General features: G+C 42.0%; 5 protein-coding genes across 23 annotated transcripts in view; all 5 read right to left on the minus strand.

The window, feature by feature from the left end:
• Positions 1–24,918, minus strand: part of LOC117555816 (protocadherin gamma-C5-like) — a 248,914-nt gene that overhangs the window by 75,748 nt on the left and 148,248 nt on the right. For 4 of the 19 annotated variants that reach the window (XM_034230828.1, XM_034230822.1, XM_034230818.1 and 1 more), the window contains exon 1: positions 3,518–6,287. The exons of 10 other annotated variants lie outside the window; for them this stretch is intronic. In XM_034230828.1, coding sequence (XP_034086719.1) covers positions 3,518–5,902 — 2,385 coding nt within the window. In that variant the 5' untranslated portion in view covers positions 5,903–6,287. Of the gene's footprint in view, positions 1–4; positions 3,425–3,517; positions 6,288–21,528; positions 24,773–24,918 lie in introns of those variants that run through there. 5 more of the 19 variants (XM_034230825.1, XM_034230816.1, XM_034230824.1 and 2 more) reach the window with 5 other exon arrangements.
• LOC117555846 (protocadherin beta-16-like) lies at positions 6,886–9,606 on the minus strand. The gene has a single exon (XM_034230861.1). The coding sequence runs from the start codon at positions 9,410–9,412 to the stop codon at positions 7,016–7,018; it is 2,397 nt and encodes a 798-aa protein (XP_034086752.1). The 5' UTR covers positions 9,413–9,606; the 3' UTR covers positions 6,886–7,015.
• Positions 10,037–12,999, minus strand: LOC117555824 (protocadherin beta-16-like). Its single transcript, XM_034230842.1, is given in 2 exon segments — positions 10,037–10,765; positions 10,767–12,999. Coding segments are annotated over 2 exon segments (2,472 nt in total). The 5' UTR covers positions 12,510–12,999.
• Positions 13,511–16,839, minus strand: LOC117555842 (protocadherin beta-16-like). Its single transcript, XM_034230857.1, has one exon. The coding sequence runs from the start codon at positions 16,645–16,647 to the stop codon at positions 14,224–14,226; it is 2,424 nt and encodes an 807-aa protein (XP_034086748.1). The 5' UTR covers positions 16,648–16,839; the 3' UTR covers positions 13,511–14,223.
• On the minus strand, positions 17,407–20,226 carry LOC117555843 (protocadherin beta-16-like). Its single transcript, XM_034230858.1, has one exon. It carries the CDS (start codon positions 19,819–19,821, stop codon positions 17,407–17,409), a length of 2,415 nt encoding a protein of 804 aa, XP_034086749.1. The 5' UTR covers positions 19,822–20,226.

Here is a 24,918-nt window from a genome sequence, read left to right on the forward strand (position 1 = left end):
TAACCTCTAGAGGAGAATCAGGTTCATCCAGGATGCTCTTTTCACTCTGTATCCGCTGCATCGTCCCTGTAGAACTGGGGTCCATTATCAGCACGTTCTGACTACCTGCTCCGCCGAACTTACAGTCACTCTTTCTGGAGTCAGTTGTCCTGCACACCTCGTAGTTGTACACGTGTTGGAGAGTCCCTGTCCCCAAAGTGTCTGAATAACGTGGAGGATAATAAGGAATCACAGGGAGATTGGAGTGAAACATGATGCGAGACTGTCTCCACCTGTAGATCTTCACTGATATAATAACCACCAAACACGTGATGAAGAGGAAGGACACTACAGCCAGAGCCAGCACTAAGTAAAAAGTCAGGTTGTCATTGTACTCCTTGTCCTGTGTAAAGTCAGTGAACTCAGACAGCACTTCCGGGAAGCTGTCAGCCACCACCACGTTAACAATGACTGTAGCTGAACGAGAGGGCTGCCCGTTGTCCTCCACTATAACAGACAGTCTTTGTTTCACAGCATCTTTATCAGTCACCTGGCGGATAGTCCTTATTTCTCCATTCTGTAAGCCCACTTCAAACAGCGCCCTGTCTGTGGCTTTCTGCAGTTTATAGGAGAGCCAGGCATTCTGTCCAGAGTCCACATCAACAGCCACCACTTTAGTGACCAGATAGCCCACATCTGCTGAACGAGGCACCATCTCAGCCACCAGAGAGCCACCAGTCTGGACTGGGTACAGGACCTGAGGAGGGTTGTCGTTCTGGTCCTGGATCAGTATTTTCACAGTCACATTGCTATTCAGTGGAGGAGAGCCTCCATCCTGAGCTTTGATCCGGAAGTGGAAGTCTTTGATCTGCTCGTAGTCAAAAGAGCGCACTGCATGGATGACTCCACTATCAGCACTAACGGACACATATGAGGAGACTGGCACTCCGTTAACAGAGGAGTCCTCCAGGATGTAAGAAACACGGGCATTCTGGTTCCAGTCAGTGTCTCTGGCTCTCACTGTGAATACAGAGAGGCCTGGTGTGTTGTTTTCTACAATGTAGGCCTCATATGAGCTGCTCTCAAAGACAGGAGCGTTATCATTCACATCAGAGATCTGTAAGGTGAGAGTGACGCTGCTGGAGAGGGAGGGCACTCCCTCATCAGAGCAGGTCACTGTGATATTATACTGAGACGCTATCTCTCTGTCTAAATCACTATCTGTCACTAAACTATAGAAATTATTTGAAGTTGATTTAAATTCAAAAGGAATATTTTCATTTATAAAACACTGAACTCTACCATTTTCACCTGAGTCTGGGTCTTGGATGTTAATCATTGTAACGACTGTTTTGGGGTTTGCACTTTCTGATATAATAGTAGATTTAGACATGATTTTGATCGTTGGCTCATTGTCATTTATATCTACTACATCGACTATCACTTTACAAGAATCAGTAAGCCCCCCGTTATCTCTTCCCCGTACATTGATCTGGAAAGTTCGTTTCTTTTCATAATCTAAATGTCCAATCAACTTAACCTCACCGCTGTCCTCATTTATATCAAACATATGTCTGACGTCATCTAAAGTGTTTGTGATTGAGTATGTTATTTTTCCATTTAATCCATGATCAGCATCTGACGCACTGACCGTGTTCACTATCGTGCCTTTCGCAGCATTTTCAGAAACAGTGCCTTTGTAAATTGGGTGCGTAAAAACAGGTGCATTGTCATTGGCATCTAACACTGTGATGATAATCTGCATTGTCCCTGACATCTGTGGTTCTCCTCCGTCTACAGCCGTCAGAGCCAAATAAATTAACTCATTTTTCTCTCTGTCTAGAGGTTTTTGTAAGACCATCTCAACATTCTTTGTACCATCGGCTTGGTTGTGCAGTTTGAGTAGAAAATTATCGCTTGGCTTAAGTACGTAGCTTTGAAGACTATTTATACCTACATCCAAATCAACTGCTCTTTCTAAATCGAATTTTGCACCGACGACTGCAGATTCGCTGATTATGAATTTGATTTCGTCTTTTTCAAAGGTTGGTGCATTATCGTTAATATCAGTAATTTCAACTGTTACACTGTAAAATTCCATAGGATTCTCTAAGACAATTTGGAAATGCACAGCACATGGTGTCGTATCACCGCACAACGCCTCTCTGTCTATTTTCTCTTTAATAAGGAGGACTCCTCTCTCGCTGTTCAGCTCCATGTATTCTCTGCTATCACCAGAATAAACACGAGCGTTACCCAACCTCAAGCGTTTAGAGTCCAAACCCAAATCCAGAGCTATATTACCAACCAAAGAGCCTTTGGCCATCTCCTCCGGTACAGAGTAGCTGACCTGCCCGAAGACTGAACCAAGAGAGAGGATCGTAATAAACAACAGTACTTGCCGTCTCATTGTTTAAAATTATCTCAGAAAAAGGAAGAACAAACTCGTAAATCCGTCAGAAAGGTGAACGAGCATTCAAATAAAAAATATGAAGCAAAACCAGTCCTCAAATTTGAAGTGGAAATATTAAGTATTTTTTCTAAGCCGTGTTTAACGGCTCCGGAAGACACGGCGGTCTGCGACTGCCCTCTCTCTCGAACACATCGACATGAAAAGGCGGTACTGCTTTAAATATACTACAACTGCAACAGACTAGGCAACAGCGGCCCATTGAGTTCAAATAACAACACTGCACACCATGTGTTGTAAGAGGGGAGAGATGGAAAGCTGGGGAAATAACTTGAATACAGTTGTTATATTATGTAGCCATAGTTAAATAATCTATTGATTCAACTACAATCTAAATGTGTAAATAAAACATGTTCAAATATGTCGACAGTCATAGTATGGGGACAACTAACCATTTTCTGTCACACCAAACAACTTGTTTTCAAATGTATGTATTGAGTTATATTTCTCGCGCTATACCTAACATCCATGAAGGCAACATGACAGAGGGAGGGCTGTCACTAAGGATGACAAACTACTCTTTGGTAAGCCCCGCCCCCCAAGCAACATCAGAATTCAAGTTTGAAAGCGAAAAAAAAGATCTGAAAGTGAAAAACGATCTGAAGGCGAAAACAAATGTGAAACCTAAAAAAACAAGGTTTGAAACTTAACAAAATAATTGTTTTGAATCTGAAAGCGTAAAATCTGCAACTAAAAAAAATAAGGATTCAAATATCAAAATATGTGTAAAAGTAAAATAAGAAAATAAATATTTTATTCTAACAAATTGCTGAACTGAATCAAGATAATATTTAACCTGAACAATTAATCAAATACTTATTTTTAGTTTGAATACATCATTATATTTTTCAAAGTTCAGGATAAAAACTTGAAATTTCAAATAAATTGTATTTTTTTGAATGATCAAAACGTATGACCCTGATATAGCTCCATACAAATGCTCCATGGTGCTGTCCGAGGTACTGAAACATAACGTTCCAAACAAATGGGTCAAAATGCTGGCATATTTAATTCGAACATTTAGTATTAACAATAAGGGAGTGGTAATTAGTGTTACACATTTCTAACCTCTAGAGGAGAGTCTGGTTCATCCAGGATGCTCTTTTCACTCTGTATCCGCTGCATCGTCCCTGTAGAACTGGGGTCCATTATCAGCACGTTCTGACTACCGGCTCCGCCGGACTTACAGTCACTCTTTCTGGAGTCAGTCGTCCTGCACACCTCGTAGTTGTACACGTGTTGGAGAGTCCCTGTCCCCAAAGTGTCTGAGTAACGTGGAGGATAATAAGGAATCACAGGGAGATTGGAGTGAAACATGATGCGAGACTGTCTCCACCTGTAGATCTTCACTGATATAATAACCACTAAACACGTGATGAAGAGGAAGGACACTACAGCCAGAGCCAGCACTAAGTAAAAAGTCAGGTTGTCATTGTACTCCTTGTCCTGTGTAAAGTCAGTGAACTCAGACAGCACTTCCGGGAAGCTGTCAGCCACCACCACGTTAACAATGACTGTAGCTGAACGAGAGGGCTGCCCGTTGTCCTCCACTATAACAGACAGTCTTTGTTTCACAGCATCTTTATCAGTCACCTGGCGGATAGTCCTTATTTCTCCATTCTGTAAGCCCACTTCAAACAGCGCCCTGTCTGTGGCTTTCTGCAGTTTATAGGAGAGCCACGCATTCTGTCCAGAGTCCACATCAACAGCCACCACTTTAGTGACCAGATAGCCCACATCTGCTGAACGAGGCACCATCTCAGCCACCAGAGAGCCACCAGTCTGGACTGGGTACAGGACCTGAGGAGGGTTGTCGTTCTGGTCCTGGATCAGTATTTTCACAGTCACATTGTTACTCAGTGGAGGAGAGCCTCCATCCTGAGCTTTGACCCGGAAGTGGAAGTCTTTGATCTGCTCGTAGTCAAAAGAGCGCACTGCATGGATGACTCCACTATCAGCACTAACTGACACATAAGAGGAGACTGGCACTCCGTTAACAGAGGAGTCCTCCAGGATGTAAGAAACACGGGCATTCTGGTTCCAGTCAGCGTCTCTGGCTCTCACTGTGAATACAGAGAGGCCTGGTGTGTTGTTTTCTACAATGTAGGCCTCATATGAGCTGCTCTCAAAGACAGGCGCGTTATCATTCACATCAGAGATCTGTAAGGTGAGAGTGACGCTGCTGGAGAGGGAGGGCACTCCCTCATCAGAGCAGGTCACTGTGATATTATACTGAGACGCTATCTCTCTGTCTAAATCACTATCTGTCACTAAACTATAGAAATTATTTGAAGTTGATTTCAATTCAAAAGGAATATTTTCATTTATAAAACACTGAACTCTACCATTTTCACCTGAGTCTGGGTCTTGGATGTTAATCATTGTAACGACTGTTTTGGGGTTTGCACTCTCTGATATAATAGTAGATTTAGACATGATTTTGATCGTTGGCTCATTGTCATTTATATCTACTACATCGACTATCACTTTACAAGAATCACTAAGCCCCCCGTTATCCATTGCCCGTACATTGATTTGAAAAGTTCGTTTCTTTTCATAATCCAAAAGTCCAATCAACTTAACCTCACCGCTGTCCTCATTTATATCAAACATATGTCTGACGTCATCTAAAGTGTTTGTGATAGAATACGTTATTTTTCCATTTAATCCATGATCAGCATCTGACGCACTGACCGTGTTCACTATCGTGCCTTTCGCAGCATTTTCAGAAACAGTGCCTTTGTAAATTGGGTGCGTAAAAACAGGTGCATTGTCATTGGCATCTAACACTGTGATGAGAATCTGCATTGTCCCTGACATCTGTGGTTCTCCTCCGTCTACAGCCGTCAGAGCCAAAGAAATTAACTCATTTTTCTCTCTGTCTAGAGGTTTTTGTAAGACCATCTCAACATTCTTTGTACCATCGGCTTGGTTGTGCAGTTTGAGTAGAAAATTATCGCTTGGCTTAAGTACGTAGCTTTGAAGACTATTTATACCTACATCCAAATCAACTGCTCTTTCTAAAACAAATTTTGCACCGACGACTGCAGATTCACTGATTATGAATTTGATTTCGTCTTTTTCAAAGGTTGGTGCATTATCGTTAATATCAGTAATTTCAACTGTTACACTGTAAAATTCCATAGGATTCTCTAAGACAATTTGGAAATGCACAGCACATGGTGTCGTATCACCGCACAACGCCTCTCTGTCTATTTTCTCTTTAATAAGGAGGACTCCTCTCTCGCTGTTCAGCTCCATGTATTCTCTGCTATCACCAGAATAAACACGAGCGTTACCCAACCTCAAGCGTTTAGAGTCCAAACCCAAATCCAGAGCTATATTACCAACCAAAGAGCCTTTCGCCATCTCCTCCGGTACAGAGTAGCTGACCTGCCCGAAGACTGAACCAAGAGAGAGGATCGTAATAAACAACAGTACTTGCCGTCTCATTGTTTAAAATTATCTCAGAAAAAGGAAGAACAAACTCGTAAATCCGTCAGAAAGGTGAACGAGCATTCAAATAAAAAATATGAAGCAAAACCAGTCCTCAAATTTGAAGTGGAAATATTAAGTATGTTTTCTAAGCCGTGTTTAGCGGCTCCGGAAGACACTGCGGTCTGCGACTGCCCTCTCTCTCGAACACATCGACATGAAAAGGCGGTACTGCTTTAAATATACTACAACTGCAACAGACTAGGCAACAGCGGCCCATTGAGTTCAAATAACAACACTGCACACCATGTGTTGTGAGAGGGGAGAGATGGAAAGCTGGGGAAATAACTTGAATACAATTGTTATATTATGTAGCCATAGTTAAATAATCTATTGATTCAACTACAATCTAAATGTGTAAATAAAACATGTTAAAATATGTCGACAGTCATAGTATGGGGACAACTAACCATTTTCTGTCACACCAAACAACTTGTTTTCAAATGTATGTATTGAGTTATATTTCTCGTGCTATACCTAACATCCATGATGGCAACATGACAGAGGGAGGGCTGTCACTAAGGATGACAAACTACTCTTTGGTAAGCCCCGTCCCCCAAGCAACATCAGAATTCAAGTTTGAAAGCGAAAAAAAAGATCTGAAAGTGAAAAACCATCTGAAGGCCAAAACAAATGTGAAACCTAAAAAAACAAGATTTGAAACTAAAACAAATAATTGTTTTGAATCTGAAAGCGTAAAATCTGCAACTAAAAAAAATAAGGATTCAAATATCAAAATATGTGTAAAAGTAAAATAAGAAAATACATATTTTATTCTAACAAATTGCTGAACTGAATCAAGATAATATTTAACCTGAACAATTATTCAAATACTTATTTTTAGTTTGAATACATCATTATATTTTTCAAAGTTCAGGATAAAAACTTGAAATTTCAAATAAATTGTATTTTTTTGAATGATCAAAACGTATGACCCTGATATAGCTCCATACAAATGCTCCATGGTGCTGTCCGAGGTACTGAAACATAACGTTCCAAACAAATGGGTCAAAATGCTGGCATATTTAATTCGAACATTTAGTATTAACAATAAGGGAGTGGTAATTAGTGTTACACATTTCTAACCTCTAGAGGAGAGTCTGGTTCATCCAGGATGCTCTTTTCACTCTGTATCCGCTGCATCGTCCCTGTAGAACTGGGGTCCATTATCAGCACGTTCTGACTACCTGCTCCGCCAAACTTACAGTCACTCTTTCTGGAGTCAGTCGTCCTGCACACCTCGTAGTTGTACACGTGTTGGAGAGTCCCTGTCCCCAAAGTGTCTGAGTAACGTGGAGGATAATAAGGAATCACAGGGAGATTGGAGTGAAACATGATGCGAGACTGTCTCCACCTGTAGATCTTCACTGATATAATAACCACTAAACACGTGATGAAGAGGAAGGACACTACAGCCAGAGCCAGCACTAAGTAAAAAGTCAGGTTGTCATTGTACTCCTTGTCCTGTGTAAAGTCAGTGAACTCAGACAGCACTTCCGGGAAGCTGTCAGCCACCACCACGTTAACAATGACTGCAGCTGAACGAGAGGGCTGCCCGTTGTCCTCCACTATAACAGACAGTCTTTGTTTCACAACATCTTTATCAGTCACCTGGCGGATAGTCCTTATTTCTCCATTCTGTAAGCCCACTTCAAACAGCGCCCTGTCTGTGGCTTTCTGCAGTTTATAGGAGAGCCAGGCATTCTGTCCAGAGTCCACATCAACAGCCACCACTTTAGTGACCAGATAGCCCACATCTGCTGAACGAGGCACCATCTCAGCCACCAGAGAGCCACCAGTCTGGACTGGGTACAGGACCTGAGGAGGGTTGTCGTTCTGGTCCTGGATCAGTATTTTCACAGTCACATTGCTACTCAGTGGAGGAGAGCCTCCATCCTGAGCTTTGACCCGGAAGTGGAAGTCTTTGATCTGCTCGTAGTCAAAAGAGCGCACTGCATGGATGACTCCACTATCAGCACTAACGGACACATATGAGGAGACTGGCACTCCGTTAGCAGAGGAGTCCTCCAGGATGTAAGAAACACGGGCATTCTGGTTCCAGTCAGCGTCTCTGGCTCTCACTGTGAATACAGAGAGGCCTGGTGTGTTGTTTTCTACAATGTAGGCCTCATATGAGCTGCTCTCAAAGACAGGCGCGTTATCATTCACATCAGAGATCTGTAAGGTGAGAGTGACGCTGCTGGAGAGGGAGGGCACTCCCTCATCTGAGCAGGTCACTGTGATATTATATTCAGAGGATCTCTCTCTGTCTAATTCACTGTCTGTCACAATGCTATAAAAATTACTGGACGTAGGTGTAATTGTAAAGGGTATGTTTTTATCAATTACACATCGGACCTTCCCGTTTTCTTCAGAATCAGGATCATTTACACTCATTGCAGCAACCACTGTGTTTGGACGTGAATCTTCTTCTATTGAATTTGATGATGAAATAATATTAATAACTGGGCTATTGTCATTAATGTCACCTACATCAATAACTACTTTGCTTGAATCAGATAAACCTCCTCGGTCAACTGCCTCTATGTCAATTTCATATTTTTTGGCTTTTTCATAGTCAATAAGCCCATTTAATATTATGTGACCATCTTCAGTAACGTGAAATAATTTGGAAATGCTCCTCATGCTATTTCCTATTACGTAGCTAACCTCCCCATTCGAGTCTTTGTCTACATCTGAGGCACTCACTTTTGTTATAAGTGTTCCCGTCACAGCGTTTTCTTTCACACTTGCTTTGTAAATGTGTTGTGTAAACACAGGAGCGTTATCATTAACATCTAACACAGCAATGTGAATCTGCATCGTGCCAGATCTCTGCGGCTCTCCTCCATCTACAGCCGTTAACAATAAGGATGCGAACTCTTGTTTTTCTCTATCCAAGGGTTTCTGTAAAATCATTTCCACCTTTTTACCGCCATCAGACTGACTATGTAATTTTAGCACAAAATGATCATTGGGCTTCAGTGTGTAGCTCTGAAGACCGTTCAGTGCTATATCAGGGTCTATTGCTTTCTCTAGCATGAATTTAGAGCCGACAATAGCAGACTCGCTTATTTCAAATCTCCTCTCTTCCTTTTCGAAAACGGGAGCATTGTCATTAATATCTGTGATCTCGACAGTGATCTGTAATATTTCTATTGGGTTTTCTAAGGCGATCTGAAAATGCAAAGCACAAGGCGTTGTCTGACCACAGAGAGCCTCGCGGTCTATTTTCTCTTTAATGACAAGTAGTCCCTTTTCCTTGTTAAGATGAATATATTCTGTGCTGTCTCCCGTGTGGATTCGAGCTTTACCCGTTTGTAATCGTTTAACACCCAAACCTAAATCCTGAACTATGTTACCGACCAAAGAGCCTTTGGCCATTTCCTCCGGAATGGAGTAGCTGACCTGGCCGAGCGCTGCACTGAGACAGAGCACGGAGAAAAACAACAGTACTTGCGGTCTCATTGTTCCGTCAGGCTCATCCGTCCAACCAATCTAACGTGTTCTCTTCCCTTTCGAAATCAGCGTTACTGAGGCAAATAGAGTAGGCAAAATGATCTGTCTAATCAACAACTGACGACGCTATAATTCCAATGTGATATTCCGTGCATCGTGTTACTTCCACCTTCGACTCTGCGTAAATTCTTCCTAATCATCCTCTCTTGTGTGCGCGGACAGGGGAGTTCCTCCTGTATAAATACACATTTGAAACGCCAAGACGCTAGTCAACAGCGGCCCACTGAGTTCACAAGACGAAACTACAAGTGATAAATTAAGTAAAAGATACTGTTGGGTCTGTTGTTACTATATGTCCCCTTTAAAACACAGCACACAGAATACAGCTTTGATTAGGTTAAATTAGAACACTGCTACAAAACAGCACAAGATTACACCGAAAGAAAAACAAGAAATATTGGCTATAAATAAAGGAAATCACCTGTCAACAAAGGAGGAAATACTTTTTGGAAAGCAGAAATATAGAAGAGAGAAATACAATTCGCTGTAAGGCATGCTGAAATTGCATGGGCTGTACATGATATGGATGAATCGTGAACTTATATACAAGTATGACTTTGATTATACAAATTGTTATTTCCTAACCTCTAAAGGAGAGTCTGGTTCATCCAGGATGCTCTTTTCACTCTGTATCCGCTGCATCGTCCCTGTAGAACTGGGGTCCATTATCAGCACGTTCTGACTACCGACTCCGCCGGACTTACAGTCACTCTTTCTGGAGTCAGTCGTCCTGCACACCTCGTAGTTGTACACGTGTTGGAGAGTCCCTGTCCCCAAAGTGTCTGAGTAACGTGGAGGATAATAAGGAATCACAGGGAGATTGGAGTGAAACATGATGCGAGACTGTCTCCACCTGTAGATCTTCACTGATATAATAACCACTAAACACGTGATGAAGAGGAAGGACACTACAGCCAGAGCCAGCACTAAGTAAAAAGTCAGGTTGTCATTGTACTCCTTGTCCTGTGTAAAGTCAGTGAACTCAGACAGCACTTCCGGGAAGCTGTCAGCCACCACCACGTTAACAATGACTGTAGCTGAACGAGAGGGCTGCCCGTTGTCCTCCACTATAACAGACAGTCTTTGTTTCACAGCATCTTTATCAGTCACCTGGCGGATAGTCCTTATTTCTCCATTCTGTAAGCCCACTTCAAACAGCGCCCTGTCTGTGGCTTTCTGCAGTTTATAGGAGAGCCAGGCATTCTGTCCAGAGTCCACATCAACAGCCACCACTTTAGTGACCAGATAGCCCACATCTGCTGAACGAGGCACCATCTCAGCCACCAGAGAGCCACCAGTCTGGGACTGGGTACAGGACCTGAGGAGGGTTGTCGTTCTGGTCCTGGATCAGTATTTTCACAGTCACATTGCTACTCAGTGGAGGAGAGCCTCCATCCTGAGCTTTGACCCGGAAGTGGAAGTCTTTGATCTGCTCGTAGTCAAAAGAGCGCACTGCATGGATGACTCCACTATCAGCACTAACTGACACGTATGAGGAGACTGGCACTCCGTTAACAGAGGAGTCCTCCAGGATGTAAGAAACACGGGAATTCTGGTTCCAGTCAGAGTCTCTGGCTCTCACTGTAAATACAGAGAGGTCTGGTGTGTTGTTTTCTACAATGTAGGCCTCATATGAGCTGCTCTCAAAGACAGGCGCGTTATCATTCACATCAGAGATCTGTAAGGTGAGAGTGACGCTGCTGGAGAGGGAGGGCACTCCCTCATCAGAGCAGGTCACTGTTATATTATACTGAGAAGCTATCTCTCTGTCTAAAGCCACCTCTGTAAGTAAACTATAAAATCCATTCATTGTACTTTGTATTTTAAAAGGGATGTCGTCATTAATTTTACATTTGACCTCTCCATTCCTCTCAGAGTCAGGGTCATTCACACTTAGCATAGCAATCACAGTATTCTCAGGGGAGTCTTCTAAAATGGTGTCTGATTTTGATAGTATTTTTAACTGAGGACTGTTGTCATTGACATCAGTGATATCAATTAGGATCTTACTGGAGTCAGAGAGTCCTCCATTATCTATCACCTCAATATCTATTTGAAAGAGTTTTGCTTTTTCATAATCTATTTCACCTATCAAGACGACATCACCTGTTTTTCCATTGATCTGAAATAGGTCAGATAGTCGACGCTTGCTATTTGAAATTGCATATGTTATTTCTCCATTAGAGCCTCCATCTTTGTCAGATGCACTAACAGTTATAACACTAGTTCCTCTCGGGGAATTCTCGGTTATTGTTGCCTTGTATATGGGCTTAGTGAAAACCGGTGCATTGTCATTTGCATCCAACACGTTAACAGTTATCTGCATTGTACCTGACATGCGTGGCTGTCCGCCATCTAGTGCAGTTAATAACAGTGATATCTGATCCTGGTGCTCTCGATCTAGAGGCTTCTGTAAAACCATTTCTACCTTTTTACTTCCGTCTGCTTGATCCTCTATTTTCAAAGCAAAGTTGTTTGTTGGATTAAGCGAATAGCTTTGCAGATCATTTGTACCAATGTCAGCATCGATGGCTTTCTCCAGTACAAATTTAGACCCAATGACGGCTGATTCGCTGATATCAAAACGCTTCTCGCTCGACGCAAAGCTGGGAGCATTATCGTTTATATCTGTGATTTCTATTGTAATGCGAAACAATTCCATCGGATTTTCTAAAATCATCTGTAAATGTAAAGCACAGGGCGTCGTTTCTCCGCACAGTGTTTCTCTGTCCATTCTCTCTTTGATAAGGAGGACACCCCTCTCTCTGCTCAACTCGAAATATTCTGCACTGTCTCCCGAATGAATACGAGCTCTTCCTGACTTGAGTCTTTTAAACTCTAAACCTAAATCCTGAGCTAAATTACAGACTAATGAACCTTTCTCCATTTCCTCAGGAATGGAGTAGCTGACCTGCCCAAACACAGGGGCGAGAGAGAGGACCAACATGAACAACAGTACTTGCCGTCTCATTTTTTGTCGTTGTATTCCAATCTTGTTTAGAAAAAAAATGTAATCCGTACGGATACTGCTAGAATTCCCGACCATATATCAAGACAAGTGATCAACAAAGCTACAGCTTTCCATGTCCGTGAGCAGTTATTTATTGAAACGAAGACATGGCGCTTCGTGCCCGTTTTATTGTCTACCATGTCACAATCTAAGGGGGAGGTACAGTTGCCAGCCCTAGCTAAGACTGCCACACTCTGGCCAATAGCGGCCCTTTCTGTTCAATGCAGCAAACAGCAAGGGTTCGTAATGAGTAACGTAGATGAGTTGGAACAAATAAATCACACGTGATTAAAAGTACAATTTACATTAGAATTATAGTGTTAGTATTATTAAAAGGACACGTGTAGATCTAGCAGAAGAAACGTATTTAGCTAATCTCATTAGGAGGTGGGCCAGTCTTTAATATAAGTGTTTAATTGCAGATTTAGCAAATTAAGTGTTAAGAAGAACCCCTACAATTTGTAGTAATATCTTGTAATATTGTAATGAATACCATGAATAGCAACGCATAGAAGTAGCGTGTAAACAAATAATTTATAGTGATAGTTCTCTGTCGTCTACATATGTGTACTAAAACCAATACGTAATAGACAAAAGCAATATATAGAAGTCACTAAATTATCGAACAGATTATGTTTAGATTATATCAATTGAAACATTTTTTATAAGCTTGAAAGTCCTCTAAATCAGGGGTTCTCAAACTTTTTGTTTATGCGGACCACTATTTATTATCAAGGATTTTCGCGGACCACCTCATATGCAAACGGTAAAAATAAGTACATATATAAAGGTAGTGTTAAAACGCCGATATGTTTTCATAGTTAATTTTAGACAATCAAAAGTCAATTGAAGCCTATCTGATACTTTTGTCGCACGTGTGACCGGTGTCTGTCTGCGTTGTGTATGTTTCTCAAAGAGGACGGCAGACAACTTATTTTTTTCTTTTGGTCCTTGACCATATATTCAAATCTGCAGCATATATCATAGAACACAACAGCTGCATCAGCGAACATGGACTGCAGCTCCAGCTCTTTCAACATCCGATATTGCAGGAAAGAGACGCATAACACAACGTTTACAATATCAAAGGAACTTAATAAAATCACAGCCGACCTGTAGCATAAAATCAGAGAACACTGAATATAAAATACATTAATATAAACGTGTACAATAAGGAAATAATCAGTCGGAAGTCGCAACGGATCATTTAAAAAATAAACGTGGATTTGCGTAAACAAATAGTTTTTCGGGGTTCGGGTGTTTTGCTAGATTTTAAATAAAAAAAAGTCTTGGCTTTCAGAATATGAAACTTGTATTTCCAAAATCACACGATAAATACATTTTTGAAGCTTGTGAAGGGAAGATGACAGGCACCTCTCACTCGCACTCTTCGGGTCAATGCGACTGATTTCGATAGAGCAGGTCACATATGAGGTGGTCCCAGAAAATCCTTGATAATAAAAAGTGGATTTTATTTAGCTTTTTCCACTGACCACCTGCAGTACCCTCGCGGACCACCAGTGGTCCGCGGACCACATTTTGAGAACCGCTGCTCTAAATAACCCCCATACATAGATGACAAAAAGACTCACTATTGGAAACGCAATAAGGAAATTCACACGACAATAAACAGGAAAAAAGGCCAGGGTACGATTAATTCCCCTGTCCATGGTGCTGATTGCAAAAATACTGATGCATTGCGTCTGACAACAAATGTTTCATCGACATAGAACATGTGAAAATATTGTAACTAAAATAACCCTGAATTACCAACCTCTAAAGGAGAGTCTGGTTCATCCAGGATGCTCTTTTCACTCTGTATCCGCTGCATCGTCCCTGTAGAACTGGGGTCCATTATCAGCACGTTCTGACTACCGGCTCCGCCGAACTTACAGTCACTCTTTCTGGAGTCAGTCGTCCTGCACACCTCGTAGTTGTACACGTGTTGGAGAGTCCCTGTCCCCAAAGTGTCTGAGTAACGTGGAGGATAATAAGGAATCACAGGGAGATTGGAGTGAAACATGATGCGAGACTGTCTCCACCTGTAGATCTTCACTGATATAATAACCACCAAACACGTGATGAAGAGGAAGGACACTACAGCCAGAGCCAGCACTAAGTAAAAAGTCAGGTTGTCATTGTACTCTTTGTCCTGTGTAAAGTCAGTGAACTCAGACAGCACTTCCGGGAAGCTGTCAGCCACCACCACGTTAACAATGACTGTAGCTGAACGAGAGGGCTGCCCGTTGTCCTCCACTATAACAGTCAGTCTTTGTTTCACAGCATCTTTATCAGTCACCTGGCGGATAGTCCTTATTTCTCCATTCTGTAAGCCCACTTCAAACAGCGCCCTGTCTGTGGCTTTCTGCAGTTTATAGGAGAGCCAGGCATTCTGTCCAGAGTCCACATCAACAGCCACCACTTTAGTGACCAGATAGCCCACATCTGCTGAACGAGGCACCATCTCAGCCACCAGAGAGCCACCAGTCTGGACTGGGTACAGGACCTGAGGAGGGTTGTCGTTCTGGTCCTGGATCAGTATTTTCACAGTCACATTGCTACTCAGTGGAGGAGAGCCTCCGTCCTGAGCTTTGACCCGGAAGTGGAAGTCTTTGATCTGCTCGTAGTCAAAAGAGCGCACTGCATGGATGACTCCACTATCAGCACTAACAGACACATATGAGGAGACTGGCACTCCGTTAACAGAGGAGTCCTCCAGGATGTAAGAAACACGGGCATTCTGGTTCCAGTCAGCGTCTCTGGCTCTCACTGTGAATACAGAGAGGCCTGGTGTGTTGTTTTCTACAATGTAGGCCTCATATGAGCTGCTCTCAAAGACAGGCGCGTTATCATTCACATCAGAGATCTGTAAGGTGAGAGTGATGCTGCTGGAGAGGGAGGGCACTCCCTCATCTGAGCAGGTCACTGTTATATTATACTGAGAGGCTGTCTCCCTATCCAGATCACTATCTGTCATTAAACTATAGAAATTGTTTGATGTCAACATTATAGTCAGAGGGGTATTATCGTTGATAAAACAGCTAACTTTACCGTTTTCATTGGAATCTGGGTCTTGGACGTTCATCATTGCTACAACTGTGCTCGGTTTTGAGTTTTCAGATATCATGTTTGATTTTGACATTATATTAATTGTTGGTTTATTGTCGTTTATATCCACCACTTCAACTATGACTTTACACGAATCTGTAAGTCCACCATCATCACTTGCACGTATATTAATATGGTAATTCCGTGCATTTTCAAAATCAATATTTCCAGTCAATCTAATTTCACCACTGTCTTCGTTGATCTGAAACAATGAATGGGCTTGATGTAAACTGTTTGCAATTGAATATCTTATTTTACCATTCGTCCCATGATCTGCATCTGACGCAGTAACCCCGGTGACAACTGTCCCTACAGGAGCGTTTTCAAAAACAGTGGCAGTGTAGGTGGACTGTGTAAAAATAGGAGCATTATCATTGACATCTAATACCGTTATCAAAATCCGAATTGTTCCTGACATTTGCGGGTCTCCTCCATCGAACGCTGTTAAAACTAAAGATATCAATTCGTCCTTCTCTCTGTCGAGGGGCTTCTGCAAAATCATTTCCACTTTTTCTGTTCCATCAGCTTGACTTTCACGTTTTAGTACAAAATTATCGGCGGGCTTAAGTTCGTATTTCTGAAGACCATTTTTGCCAACATCAAGATCAATTGCTCTGTCTAATACAAACTTTGATCCAATTACAGCAGATTCGCTGATTTTAAAACTGACTTCATTTTTTTCAAAGGTGGGAGGATTATCATTTATGTCTGTAATCTCGACTGTGATACTGTAGAACTCCATGGGGTTCTCCAAAATTATCTGAAAATGCAAAGCACAAGGCGTAGTCTGTCTGCATGTCGTCTCTCTGTTGATCCTGTCTTTGATAATAAGGACTCCTCGGTCTTTGTTCAGCTCGATGTATCCCGCACTGTCTCCTGTAAAAACGCGAGCTTGACCGGATTTCAGTCGTTTTACATCTAATCCCAAATCCTGAGCAATAGCACCGACTAAAGAGCCACTCGGCATTTCCTCGGGGATGGAGTAGCTGACCTGCCCGAGCACTGAACTGAGACGAAAGACCAAATAAAACAACAGTACTTGAAGTCTCATTGTTCTGCCCGACATTTTCCTCTCAAAATGCAATAAAACGTGTTATGTTCCGCGATGGAAGGATATCTATGGTTCTTCACAGTTCTAAAAACAGAGTAAAATGGGTAAATCCATATTCGTCTTCATCGGTAAAAAGAGCTTCTCCACTCTCGGTTAAATGTCCACCGACGTTGTAACCCTGTGTCTGTCCTTCTCTATGTGATATCACCGTAATGGGGAGGTTTCTTTACAAATATGTCATGACAACTCAACACACTGGCCTACAGCGGCCCTTAGAGTACAGAGTGATGAACTACAGAATAAGCCCGAAACAAAAAAACTGGACTCGAGCACAAACCATTTCGATATGTACAAGAAGAGATAACAAATCAAATAGTTGATTCAAAAATGCAATTCTATATAATGAGGGGCATACTTCATACATTGGTTAAAAAAACATATTCATACACCGTTATGATGAAGTGGAAAGGAAATATCAATGCATTATGTTCACTTATGTACAAAGAGTTCCATTATAAATATATATAAATCCCAAGTAACAAATTAAATAAAATAATAATTCATTAAATGTTATGGTTTGCATAATATGATAGATGTAGATAAATAGACAGATAGATAAAGATAGATATTGGCAAGCACATTATTCACACAACAATAAATATTAAAAAAAAGCACAGGGCGCGACCAGTGCCACAGTCCATGGTTCTGATTGCAAACTACTGATGCATTGCGCCTGGTAACAAATGTTTCAGCCACATAAATCATGTGAAGAGCTTACAACTGAAATAACCCCACATAACTAACCTCTAGAGGAGAGTCTGGTTCATCCAGGATGCTCTTTTCACTCTGTATCCGCTGCATCGTCCCTGCAGAACTGGGGTCCATTATCAGCACGTTCTGACTACCGGCTCCACCGAACTTACAGTCACTCTTTCTGGAGTCAGTCGTCCTGCACACCTCGTAGTTGTACACGTGTTGGAGAGTCCCTGTCCCCAAAGTGTCTGAGTAACGTGGAGGATAATAAGGAATCACAGGGAGATTGGAGTGACACATGATGCGAGACTGTCTCCACCTGTAGATCTTCACTGATATAATAACCACTAAACACGTGATGAAGAGGAAGGACACTACAGCCAGAGCCAGCACCAAGTAAAAAGTCAGGTTGTCATTGTACTCCTTGTCCTGTGTAAAGTCAGTGAACTCAGACAGCACTTCCGGGAAGCTGTCAGCCACCACCACGTTAACAATGACTGCAGCTGAACGAGAGGGCTGCCCGTTGTCCTCCACTATAACAGACAGTCTTTGTTTCACAACATCTTTATCAGTCACCTGGCGGATAGTCCTTATTTCTCCATTCTGTAAGCCCACTTCAAACAGCGCCCTGTCTGTGGCTTTCTGCAGTTTATAGGAGAGCCAGGCATTCTGTCCAGAGTCCACATCAACAGCCACCACTTTAGTGACCAGATAGCCCACATCTGCTGAACGAGGCACCATCTCAGCCACCAGAGAGCCACCAGTCTGGACTGGGTACAGGACCTGAGGAGGGTTGTCGTTCTGGTCCTGGATCAGTATTTTCACAGTCACGTTGCTACTGAGTGGAGGAGAGCCTCCATCCTGAGCTTTGACCCGGAAGTGGAAGTCTTTGATCTGCTCGTAGTCAAAAGAGCGCACTGCATGGATGACTCCACCATCAGCACTAACAGACACATATGAGGAGACTGGCACTCCGTTAACAGAGGAGTCCTCCAGGATGTAAGAAACACGGGCATTCTGGTTCCAGTCAGCGTCTCTGGCTCTCACTGTGAATACAGAGAGGCCTGGTGTGTTGTTTTCTACAATGTAGGCCTCATATGAGCTGCTCTCAAAGACAGGAGCGTTATCATTCACATCAGAGATCTGTAAGGTGAGAGTGACGCTGCTGGAGAGGGAGGGCACTCCCTCATCAGAGCAGGTCACTGTGATATTATACTGAGAAGCTATCTCTCTGTCTAAAGCGACCTCTGTAACTAAAGTATAAAATCCATTTAATGTAGATTGTATTTTGAAGGGAATGTTAGCATCTATATTACACTCTACCTCTCCATTATTCTCTGAATCTGGATCATTTACACTTAACATAGCTATAACAGTGTTAGGAGGTGAGTCCTCCAATACGGTCTCTGATTTAGAAAGCATGGTAATGAAGGGATTATTATCATTTATATCAATAACATCTACAACAACTTTAGTGGAATCAGAGAGTCCTCCGCTGTCTACAACCTCAACATCCATTTCATATATTTTCGCCTTTTCATAATCAATGTTTCCGATTAGGACAATTTCTCCTGTTTGTGAATCCATTTTAAATAGTTCAGATAAAATGCGTTCACTAGTAGATATCAAATATGACACTTCTCTGTTTGAGCCGATGTCTTTATCAGATGCACTAACAGTCGTTACGCTGGTGCCTTTGGGAGAATTTTCTAGTATTTTTGCTCTATACAGAGGTTTAGCAAATGTAGGTGCGTTGTCATTCACATCTAATACATTTACAAATATCTGCATTGTCCCTGACATCTGCGGCTCTCCTCCATCTATAGCGGTTAACAAAAGTGAAATATGTTCCTGCTTTTCTCTATCTAGAGGCTTCTGTAAAACCATCTCGACCTTTTTACTTCCCCCTGCCTGAATTCCAGGTTTTAATACAAAGTTATCAGTAGGTGTAAGTGAGTATCGCTGTAAGCCATTCATCCCGATGTCGGAATCAATTGCTTTTTCTAATACAAATTTCGATCCTATGACAGCAGACTCGCTAATTTCAAATCGTTTTTCTGCGTTTGTAAAACTGGGGGTATTATCATTTATGTCGGTGATCTCCACTGTTACACGAAACATTTCCATTGGATTTTCCAGAATTAACTGGAAATGTAAAGCACAAGGCGTCGTCTCTCCGCACAAAGCCTCTCTGTCTATTCTCTCCTGAATGAGAAGGACTCCCCTTTCTTTCTTCAGCCCGATGTATTCTACGCTGCCTCCTGTATGGACACGAGCTTTACCTGATTTCAGCCTTTTAAGATCTAAACCTAAATCCTGGGCGATATTACCAACAACAGAGCCTTTCGACATTTCTTCGGGGATGGAATAACTGACCTGCCCGATCACGTAGCTGAGGCATAGCAGCGAGAGAAACAACAGTACTTGCCGTCTCATTGTTCTGCCTGTAATCGTTTCCTGCACCGTTAAAACAAATACATCCCAATTCAGTCAATGCCAAAGTAGAAATCAAGAAAAACCGTCCACACTCCAACTTCAGTAGGAAAAACAAAGCGTCCAGAGATGTACATCCTCTCAGGGCTCCATATAAGCGCAGACTGTTTGCTCCGTCTTTCTTCGGTTATGACTCCCGTACGAATGGGCAGGACAGACAGAAAAATATAATCTCTAATTCACAACACGCTTGCCAATAGCGACCCTCTGAGTTGAAAATACAAATTACAACAAGTGATATGAAACAAATGGAGTTACACTGATGCAGTGGCGGCTCCAGAGTATTTTTGTTGGGTAATCTATGGTAGGGCTAACCCGCAGTGGTGGGGCTCAAGTCAGTATTTGCAATGTAATTACATACACGCTATCCTTGACAGTGAAACGCCACGCGTGAGGTTTAGATTATTTCCCTGTCTCAATCCAAATTGAACTCTATGAAATAAAAAGGCACATTTGTCTTGTAGTAAATAAATAGGGCGACCTGGAGCCAATCCTGCAATTTCTCCGCAGGTGAAAGAGTTGACATGCTGACAACGCAACCCCTGCAGGGGGGTCTGGGGGGATTCTCCCCCAGGAGATTTTTTGAAATACTAACATAAAATACACATTCTGGTACTCTCTTGAGAAGAAAAATAAATAAATCTATTACTACACGACATATTTAAAAAAATGAATGCCATTTTTGTTCTTTATTACTTTGTTCTGAAAGCTGAACCTGCTGCTCCTCACAGAGAGAAGAGGGAAGAGGCTGTGTGAATGACTTTACATTGTGGATAAGGGTGGATAGCCCCCATTGTTCTGAGTGTCAACATGAAAGACAGCCCACACACCTATCAATCATCAAACCGTGGGGTCTTATTTCATTACGTGTTGATTTTATCAATACGTAATGTTGTATCGATGTATAGGGATACTACAGCAACAATGATTCTCCGTCGGGACTTCCTGCAATAACACTACGCCGTTATCTTGATTCTGATTGGCCAGAAGACATGATCAAATATGTTCTATTGAGAAGACGATCACTACGTGATAAAAGTTTTCAAGACCGTTTCTAGTCTTCGGTATTTCCAGACAAGTGACTACTGAAATCAATCTTATTAACTGCTGTCTGTGCAATTTACTCCGCGCGAGTTGGCGGACTTTATTTTGCTTACTTTAACATAATTTTTCTTGGTGGGGCTAAGCCATTTCTTGGTATGGCTGTAGCATACCCCAGCCATAACCTGGCGCCGCCACTGCACTGATGATCAAGAGAATGTCAAATCAGAAAATAACCTGGCCATTTACTTGGCATAATGATATTTTCCAATATATGTTGTTTTATAATTATGTCCTGAAGTGATATTGTCACATATCTGAGCAAAAAATGATCAAATTAGTGTGTTTGAAGAATATTCTTCAGGAATAGGAGGTATGAAGCATAGGCGAAACGAAAAAACAGCAAATGGGTACTCTACTGTTGTCAGCGTTAAGTCTCACTGTCCATGGTGCTGAGTACAAATGTGGTAAATAACTTAATCTCTCAGGCTTTGATTAACTTTCTCTTTTGAGATACTACTGAGAGCAACCAAGTAAATGCAATGCATGCAATACAATGATTGTGAAGTTATTAAAAGGGGAATTATTATGATATGTACAGTTTCTAACCTCTAGAGGAGAGTCAGGTTCATCCAGGATGCTCTTTTCACTCTGCATCCGCTGCATCGTCCCTGTAGAACTGGGGTCCATCATCAGCACTTTCTGACTACCTGCTCCGCCGAACTTACAGTCACTCTTTCTGGAGTCAGTCGTCCTGCACACCTCGTAGTTGTACACGTGTTGGAGAGTCCCTGTCCCCAAAGTGTCTGAGTAACGTGGAGGATAATAAGGAATCACAGGGAGATTGGAGTGAAACATGATGCGAGTCTGTCTCCACCTGTAGATCTTCACTGATATAATAACCACTAAACACGTGATGAAGAGGAAGGACACTACAGCCAGAGCCAGCACTAAATAAAAAGTCAGGTTGTCATTGTACTCCTTGTCCTGTGTAAAGTCAGTGAACTCAGACAGCACTTCCGGGAAGCTGTCAGCCACCACCACGTTAACAATGACTGTAGCTGAACGAGAGGGCTGCCCGTTGTCCTCCACTATAACAGACAGTCTTTGTTTCACAGCATCTTTATCAGTCACCTGGCGGATAGTCCTTATTTCTCCATTCTGTAAGCCCACTTCAAACAGCGCCCTGTCTGTGGCTTTCTGCAGTTTATAGGAGAGCCAGGCATTCTGTCCAGAGTCCACATCAACAGCCACCACTTTAGTGACCAGATAGCCCACATCTGCTGAACGAGGCACCATCTCAGCCACCAGAGAGCCACCAGTCTGGACTGGGTACAGGACCTGAGGAGGGTTGTCGTTCTGGTCCTGGATCAGTATTTTCACAGTCACATTGCTACTCAGTGGAGGAGAGCCTCCATCCTGAGCTTTGACCCGGAAGTGGAAGTCTTTGATCTGCTCGTAGTCAAAAGAGCGCACTGCATGGATGACTCCACTATCAGCACTAACAGACACATAAGAGGAGACTGTCACTCCGTTAATAGAGGAGTCCTCCAGGATGTAAGAAACACGGGCATTCTGGTTCCAGTCAGCGTCTCTGGCTCTCACTGTGAATATAGAGAGGCCTGGTGTGTTGTTTTCTACAATGTTGGCCTCATATGAGCTGCTCTCAAAGACAGGCTCGTTATCATTCACATCAGAGATCTGTAAGGTGAGAGTGACGCTGCTGGAGAGGGAAGGCACTCCCTCATCTGAGCAGGTTACTGTTATATTATACTGAGAAGCTATCTCTCTGTCTAACTCGCTGTCTGTAACTAAACTATAGAAATTATCTGTAGATGTTTTCAAAGTGAATGGCACATTTTCACAGATCACACATTTTACGTTTCCGTTTTCTCCCGAGTCTAAGTCCTCAATATTTATCATTGTAACGACTGTATTGAGTTCGGCATCCTCTGATATCACATTTGACTTCGACATTATGTTAATTTCAGGCTTGTTGTCATTTACATCTTGCACATCGACAATTAATTTGCAAGAATCAGTGAGTCCTCCCTCGTCACTAGCAAGTAAATTCATTTGAAAGTGTCTTGATTTTTCAAAGTCAATATTTCCGATCAATGAAACTTGGCCATTTTCTTTATTCACCTCAAATATCTTCCTTACATTTTCCAACGTATTTGTGATTGAATAAGTTATTCTACCATTAGAACCCTGATCTGCATCTGAAGCTGTGACAGTGGCAACAACTGTGCCTTTAGGTGAGTTTTCAGTAACTGCAGACTTGTATGTGGGCTTTGTAAAAACGGGGGCATTATCATTATGGTCTAAAACTGTAATAACAATCAGCATTGTTCCTGACATCTGCGGCTCTCCTCCGTCTACAGCCGTTAACACAAGAGATATCTGTTCTTGTTTCTCTCTGTCTAAAGGCTTCTGTAGCACCATCTCGACGTTTTTATTCCCATCTGCGTTATTGTGGATTTTCAGAGCAAAATTATCAGTTGGTTTTAATTCGTATCTTTGAACACCATTATTTCCAACATCAAAATCTACTGCTCGTTCAAGCACGAATTTTGCCCCGATCACCGCGGACTCACTTATTTTAAAAGTCATCTCGTTTTTTTCAAAGGTTGGTGCGTTATCATTGATATCTGTTATCTGTACAGTAACACTGTAAAACTCCATAGGATTCTCCAAAATAATCTGAAAATGTAAAGCGCAAAGTGCGGTCTCTGTACACAGCACCTCTCTGTCGATTCTCTGTTTCACGAGGAGGACTCCTCTTTCTCTGTTCAGCTCGATGTACTCGCCGCTATTCCTCGTATAGATTTTAGCTTTGCCCGATATCAAACGTTTGTTATCCAAACCCAAATCTTGCGCTATATTGCCGACTAAAGAGCCTTTCGCCATTTCCTCAGGAACAGAGTAGCTGACCTGCCCGAAAACAGATTCGAGGGAAAGGAGAGAGATAAACAGCAGTACTTGCCGATTCATTGTTCAATCCGTTTTTTTCCACAGAGAGACTCCACGGTGCTTACATCCAAAACAAAGATATCCTCAGATTCCAATGTCAAAGCTCAAAAGAAAAGCAGCATATCCCAATCATTTAAAACTAAAGGCTTACAGATACAAATCTCTCCTTTATATTTCCAAAAAATATCTCCAAAACGGAATCCTCCGTGTTTGCCCGTCGTGATCTCTTTGTACTGTGACGCTGTTACATGGGAGGTGCTGATACAACGTGCTCTAACCACTAACACTCAGTCCAACAGCGGCCCTAAGAGTCCATATTAGAAAACTGCAGAACACCGACTAAAATTCAGCTCAGGAGAATACACTGCACTGCATCTGGAAATCGAACTGCAATGGGTCTACTTTAGTTATACAGCATCTTTGATTTAACCAACGACAACAAACACATATCATGAGAATGCATCATGTGCACCGTTTATGGTAGTTCAATAATATATTTGAAGAAGAAGGATGCAAAATAAAGGATGGACATCGTGTATATCATGAAACATCTATGTTTCAGAGATTGTGGTAAATCTAAAATCTAAATTGAAAGATCAAAAGGGAAAATGATTTCTCTAAATAATGATAACTGAACAATAACACGAAGAACAAACAACAAGACCGATGATAAAAATGTGGAAACAGCCACTGACAGAGGATCAACATGGGGGTGAACTGTGTATGTCGCTGTCCGCAGTGCTGACACAAACCACCTTCAAATTATGGAAAAGGTCCAAGACTGCACAAGATGTTTTCAAAAATGTGATGCCTCAGGGATGAAATATCTAGAAACTATCAATACAATTTTTCATTGCAATAATTCTTCTTGAGAGTTTATTCCTCGACTCGGTACTAATAATACTACAACGAGGCTACTAATGTCACTGCTGATTATGGAAATGATATTATTATATATTAAATATAACCACAACATAACGCATCGTTTCCTTCAAGGACATGGGTTGAAGATGTAATGTATAGGGC

This window comes from Gymnodraco acuticeps, unplaced genomic scaffold, assembly GCF_902827175.1.
Source record: "Gymnodraco acuticeps unplaced genomic scaffold, fGymAcu1.1, whole genome shotgun sequence".
Taxonomy (NCBI): domain Eukaryota; kingdom Metazoa; phylum Chordata; class Actinopteri; order Perciformes; family Bathydraconidae; genus Gymnodraco; species Gymnodraco acuticeps.

What these genes read in the sequence shown, in the direction of transcription:
- LOC117555846 (XM_034230861.1), bottom strand. Translation starts at nt 9,412, where the DNA reads ATGAGACCGCAAGTACTGTTGTTTTTCTCCGTGCTCTGTCTCAGTGCA.
- LOC117555843 (XM_034230858.1), bottom strand. Translation starts at nt 19,821, where the DNA reads ATGAGACGGCAAGTACTGTTGTTTCTCTCGCTGCTATGCCTCAGCTAC.
- LOC117555842 (XM_034230857.1), bottom strand. Translation starts at nt 16,647, where the DNA reads ATGTCGGGCAGAACAATGAGACTTCAAGTACTGTTGTTTTATTTGGTC.